This window comes from Merops nubicus, unplaced genomic scaffold (genome assembly GCF_000691845.1).
Source record: "Merops nubicus isolate BGI_N331 unplaced genomic scaffold, ASM69184v1 scaffold30094, whole genome shotgun sequence".
In the NCBI taxonomy this organism is placed as follows: domain Eukaryota; kingdom Metazoa; phylum Chordata; class Aves; order Coraciiformes; family Meropidae; genus Merops; species Merops nubicus.
Genome location: NW_008606742.1, coordinates 1 through 4,414, shown reverse-complemented (window position 1 = coordinate 4,414; position 4,414 = coordinate 1). Strand labels below are relative to the sequence as shown.

The following is a 4,414-nucleotide window of genomic DNA, read 5'->3' as shown; positions in this document are numbered from 1 at the left end:
GATGCCCCCAGCCCCTCAGCATCTTCAGAACCCTCCACTGGACTCTCTCCAGCAGTTCCTTGTCTCTCTTGCACTAGGGAGGCCAGAGCCAGACCAAATAGTCCAGATATGGCTTCATTAGGGCAAAGTAGAGGGGGAGGAGAACCTCCCTTGACCTTCTGGCCACATTCTTCATGTACTCCAGGACACTATTGGCCTTCTTGGCCATGAGGACACATTGCTGGCCCATGGGCAACTTGTGCACCAGGACTCCCAGATTTTCCTCTCTCTCCTTGGTTTTGGGCACAGGGGAGACTTGGCACGCTCAGGGGGTCAGTGATTTGGGCACAGGGGAGACTTGGCACGCTCGGGGGGTCAGTGACTGTTCAGTAGCTGGCTCATGGCAGCTGCCAGGTCCATGTGGCACGTCTGTCCTGTGCTGTGTGAGTCTCCTGGGATGCTATCACACCATCTACCCTTGAACAGGTGCCACCCCCATGGCACTGGGTCTTGATCCTGCCTCTAGATGCTGGCAACAGATTTTTTCATCTGCGGGTTGAGCTCACCTTTGCAAACCCTCCCCACCTTTCCCAGGGGAGCCCTTTGCTCTCTTTAAGGTGCTCCAGCAGATCCAAAGCCCAAGCCTGTGCATGAAGTGAAGGTTTTGGGGGGCCAATGTGGATCCCTGTGCTGAGCACCCCACTGGCTCAACCCCCCCAAAGCTGGGTGTGACAGGGAGGGGGGCAGGTCTGGCCAGACAGCAGATGTTGCACGAGGTGTCCCAGAGCACTGGGATCTGCAGCTGGAATAACTGGCTGGGCGGTGGATCAGTGCCAGCCCCCTCCCTGTGAGCTCAGAGGGGGGGTTTATGAGCCCCAGGAGGAAGTGCTCGTTAAATCTGGGATCGGAGAGGCTCGTTAGCGGCCAAGCCGGCAGCGTGACGTCGGGCTCTGGGACCAGAGCCTCAGAGTTTCCAAAGCAGGGCTGTGTCCAGCTGATACGGGAGCAGGAGGAAGAGCTGGGAGGAAGAAACCAAGTGGGAAGAGCAGCTCTCAGTGTTTGTTTGGGTTTTTGTTTAAGGAAGCACATGCACCTCAGTAGGTGGTGATTGGTCAGTCGCTGGGGCTGCTTTGACCCATGACCACCGTGCTGTGCCAGGAGACCCACAGATGGCTGTTTGTCTTGGCCACAGAAGGTCCTCAGAGAATGTTTTGGGTTAGAAGGGATCATTCAAGGTCATCTAGTCCAACCCCCTGCAGGGAGCAGGGACATCTGCAGCTAGAGCAGGTTGCTCAGAGCTCTGTCCAACTTGACCTAGAATGGTTCCAGGAATGGGGCATCGACCTCCTCTCTGGGCAACCTTTCAGAATCAACAGCTTCCAGCTGGCCCATGGAGGTATGAGTGACGCTGGGAGGCTGGGGCTGCTCCAAAATAGGGATGTTTTGGGGTTTTTTTTGCAGGGAAGAGGCAAGATAGGAGTTCTGTGGGGCTTTTGCAGGAACAGGGGTGAATGGGGATGTGGGGGGGCGAGTGATGCAGGGCAGCAGGCAGGGCCATGCCAGGGTTTGGCTGGGGGGCAGATTTGCTGCTTGTTGCCTCAAGGACCACACACACTGTGGCAGCTTCTCTCCAAGAAGAAGAACAAAGATACTTGCCCCCCTGCCAGCTTGCTGGCCAGAGGAGGGATGTGGGATTGCTTTTGTCCTGGCAAAGCTGGCTCAAGCCACAGTCCATTTTGCTTGGGTGGCAGGTGGGAAAGGCAATGGGCTGCTTCTGTGCAAGGTAATCCCCCCAAATTAGAACTTCCTCAAGGTCCTGTCACCGTGCTGCCCCACTGCAGCTGACAGAACCTCTTCCCAGCTTTCTTTTTTTTTGATGTTTAAATTTTACTAAATAATCCTGGGGCAGGACCCTGGTTTACCACGGGCTGTACCCCTGGGTGCTGCCATGTGCCCGTGCCTTGTAGGGACATGGTGATCCACAGCAGAAGCCAGTCCCTGCCCTGGGGACTGGGCAGTTGACAGAGAAAATGAGAGAAGATGGCAGGAGCCAGTGGTCCCACAGCTTGGGGCAGAGCTGGGCTGTCCTGGCGTGTTTGGGGTTTGCTGTCCCCCTTCCTGGGGGTGGTGGGTGCTGCTGGGCCCACCTGATGGAGCTGCTCTGCTCTTGCAGTTGGTGACAAGGTGCCAGCAGACATCCGGATCATCGAAATCAGGTCCACCACCCTGAGGGTCGACCAGTCCATCCTCACAGGTGAGTGCAGGCGTGCTGGGGCAGAGGCAGGTGCTGAAGTCAGAGCTTTCCCTCTGCCATCTACCCTGAGTCAAATTTTGGGACTGACCCTGAGCGAAGTGCTTTGCCGGGGTGGAAAACAGGTGGGAGAAGGAGAATGAGGAGCTGGGGAAGTCTCAGCATCATCTAAAAGTCAAGGTGAGGTGTTCTTTGTGCCTGGGCATCCCTTCTGCAAAACATGGTGCTGTCCCACCCGACACAGGGGGTTTCACCAGGGGCTGCTCAGCTCCTGCCCATGCTCTTCCCGTGCAGCTGTCACAGGGTGACCACTGGTGCACAGAGCTTTGTGACTCCATGGGGAGGTAACAGTGGTTGGGGCTTTTTTTAAGCACTGGAAAAGCCCTTGAAGCTGATAATCGATGATACTTCAAGAATTCTCTCTCTGTTGTCAGAGAAAGCTGGTGAATGATCAATGGACAAAAAGGACTTCCAGGATTTCAGCTCTCTTGTGTGATTATTTTTTTAAAGACATTGATTTAGGAGGTGGCGACAGGGAAGGAAAAGCAATCCAAAAAAACATTAAAAACGTGGGGAAGGGAGCCCAGTCCCCTTGAAACATGGCTTTGCATTAGCTCAGTTCTCCAAGGGCAAGAAGAGATGCAGCAAAAGGGCAAAGAACACCATCTAAACCTCCAGCAGAAGGGCTGTGGGCACCACTCCTGTTGTGCTGCCCCACAAGCCCCGCTGAGCGTGCAAAGCTGCCCTGCAAGCCAGAGGGGATTTGGCTCCATCCCACTGGGCTTTGTGGGAGCTGGTGGCTGCCAGCCATCTGCACAGGTCCGCTTCCTGCAGCCCTCATCCTCAGGGTGCCTTGGCTCAGCTCTGACATCCCCGTGGTGGATGGTTGGGTGGCATGGGGGCAGAGGGCTGCTTTAGAAAGCCCCGGGGGTTGTGACGCAGGCTGGTCACGGTGTGGAAAGGTGGGTGGGTCATCTCCCCCCTCTTGTCTCTGCAGGGGAGTCTGTGTCAGTGATCAAACATGCTGACCCCATCCCTGACCCCCGGGCTGTCAACCAGGACAAGAAGAACATGCTTTTCTCTGTAAGTCTCTTACACCTCTCCCCACCTCTCCTGTGGTTTTCCAAAGAGCCACCAAGTGAAGCGGCTGATGGACACAGGAGATCTTTGAGGTGTGAAAAGGAGTGCAGGCATGAGAAAGCCCCAAATCCATATCAAGGGTCCCAAATCCATAAAAATAAGGACCTGCTTCATTTGAATTTCATTTGGGCTGTGGCATGTGATGCCCTTAAACACATTGGGCAGTCGCAGTGGGTTTTCCATCAAGTAGGATGCATTATGGATGGGGAAAAAATTTGTGGTAGAGCCTGGAGCTACAGCAAATTTGGGTTTCCTCCTTGCTCATGTTCCTTTTGGGCAGAAGTCAAGTCCTCGAGGGGTAAGAGCATTCTCAGGAGGGTCTTCTGCTGCTTTAGGGTGGGTTGGTATAAAACCCCAGGATGTCAGATTTTCTCCTTAGCCAAGATCTCATGTTCTCCTTTCACAACAAGTGACTTACTTCCCCACTCAAGCCAAGAGGTTTCACCCCCTCATGTCCACCCTGGCCCCTTTCCTCCCTCCCAGGGCACCAACATCGCAGCTGGGAAGGCCGTAGGGGTCGTCATTGCGACGGGGGTCTACACCGAGATCGGGAAGATCCGAAACCAGATGGTGGAGACCGAGCCCGAGAAGACCCCCTTGCAGCAGAAGCTGGATGAGTTCAGCCAGCAGCTCTCCAAAGTGATCTTCTTGGTGTGCATCGCCGTGTGGGTCATCAACATCAGCCACTTCAGCGACCCAGTCCACGGCGGCTCCTGGTTTCGTGGGGCCATCTACTACTTCAAGATTTCGGTGGCGCTGGCGGTGGCCGCCATCCCCGAGGGCCTCCCGGCCGTCATCACCACCTGCCTGGCGCTGGGGACGCGGCGCATGGCCAAGAAGAACGCCATCGTCCGCAGCCTGCCCTCGGTGGAGACCTTGGGCTGCACCTCCGTCATCTGCTCCGACAAGACCGGGACCCTCACCACCAACCAGATGTCCGTCTGCCGGGTGAGCGCCGGGGGGGTTTGGGGTGGGGGGATGCTTGGCAAGCACCCTGGGGTGCTGGCTCTCTTCTCACCAGACTTGTTTCGAAGAGAAGACTTA

The 4,414-nt window shown here is 55.9% G+C and overlaps 1 protein-coding gene across 1 annotated transcript in view; it reads left to right on the top strand.

Moving 5' to 3' along the window:
- The window catches only part of LOC103772424 (sarcoplasmic/endoplasmic reticulum calcium ATPase 3), a gene marked incomplete at both ends in the record, with an annotated part of 8,803 nt that extends 4,485 nt beyond the window's left edge, over positions 1-4,318 (top strand). The window contains 3 exons of the mRNA XM_008939756.1: positions 2,153-2,233; positions 3,228-3,313; positions 3,854-4,318. Coding sequence (XP_008938004.1) covers positions 2,153-2,233; positions 3,228-3,313; positions 3,854-4,318 — 632 coding nt within the window. The remainder of the gene's footprint in view (positions 1-2,152; positions 2,234-3,227; positions 3,314-3,853) is intronic.
- Between the last annotated feature and the right edge of the window lie 96 nt (positions 4,319-4,414).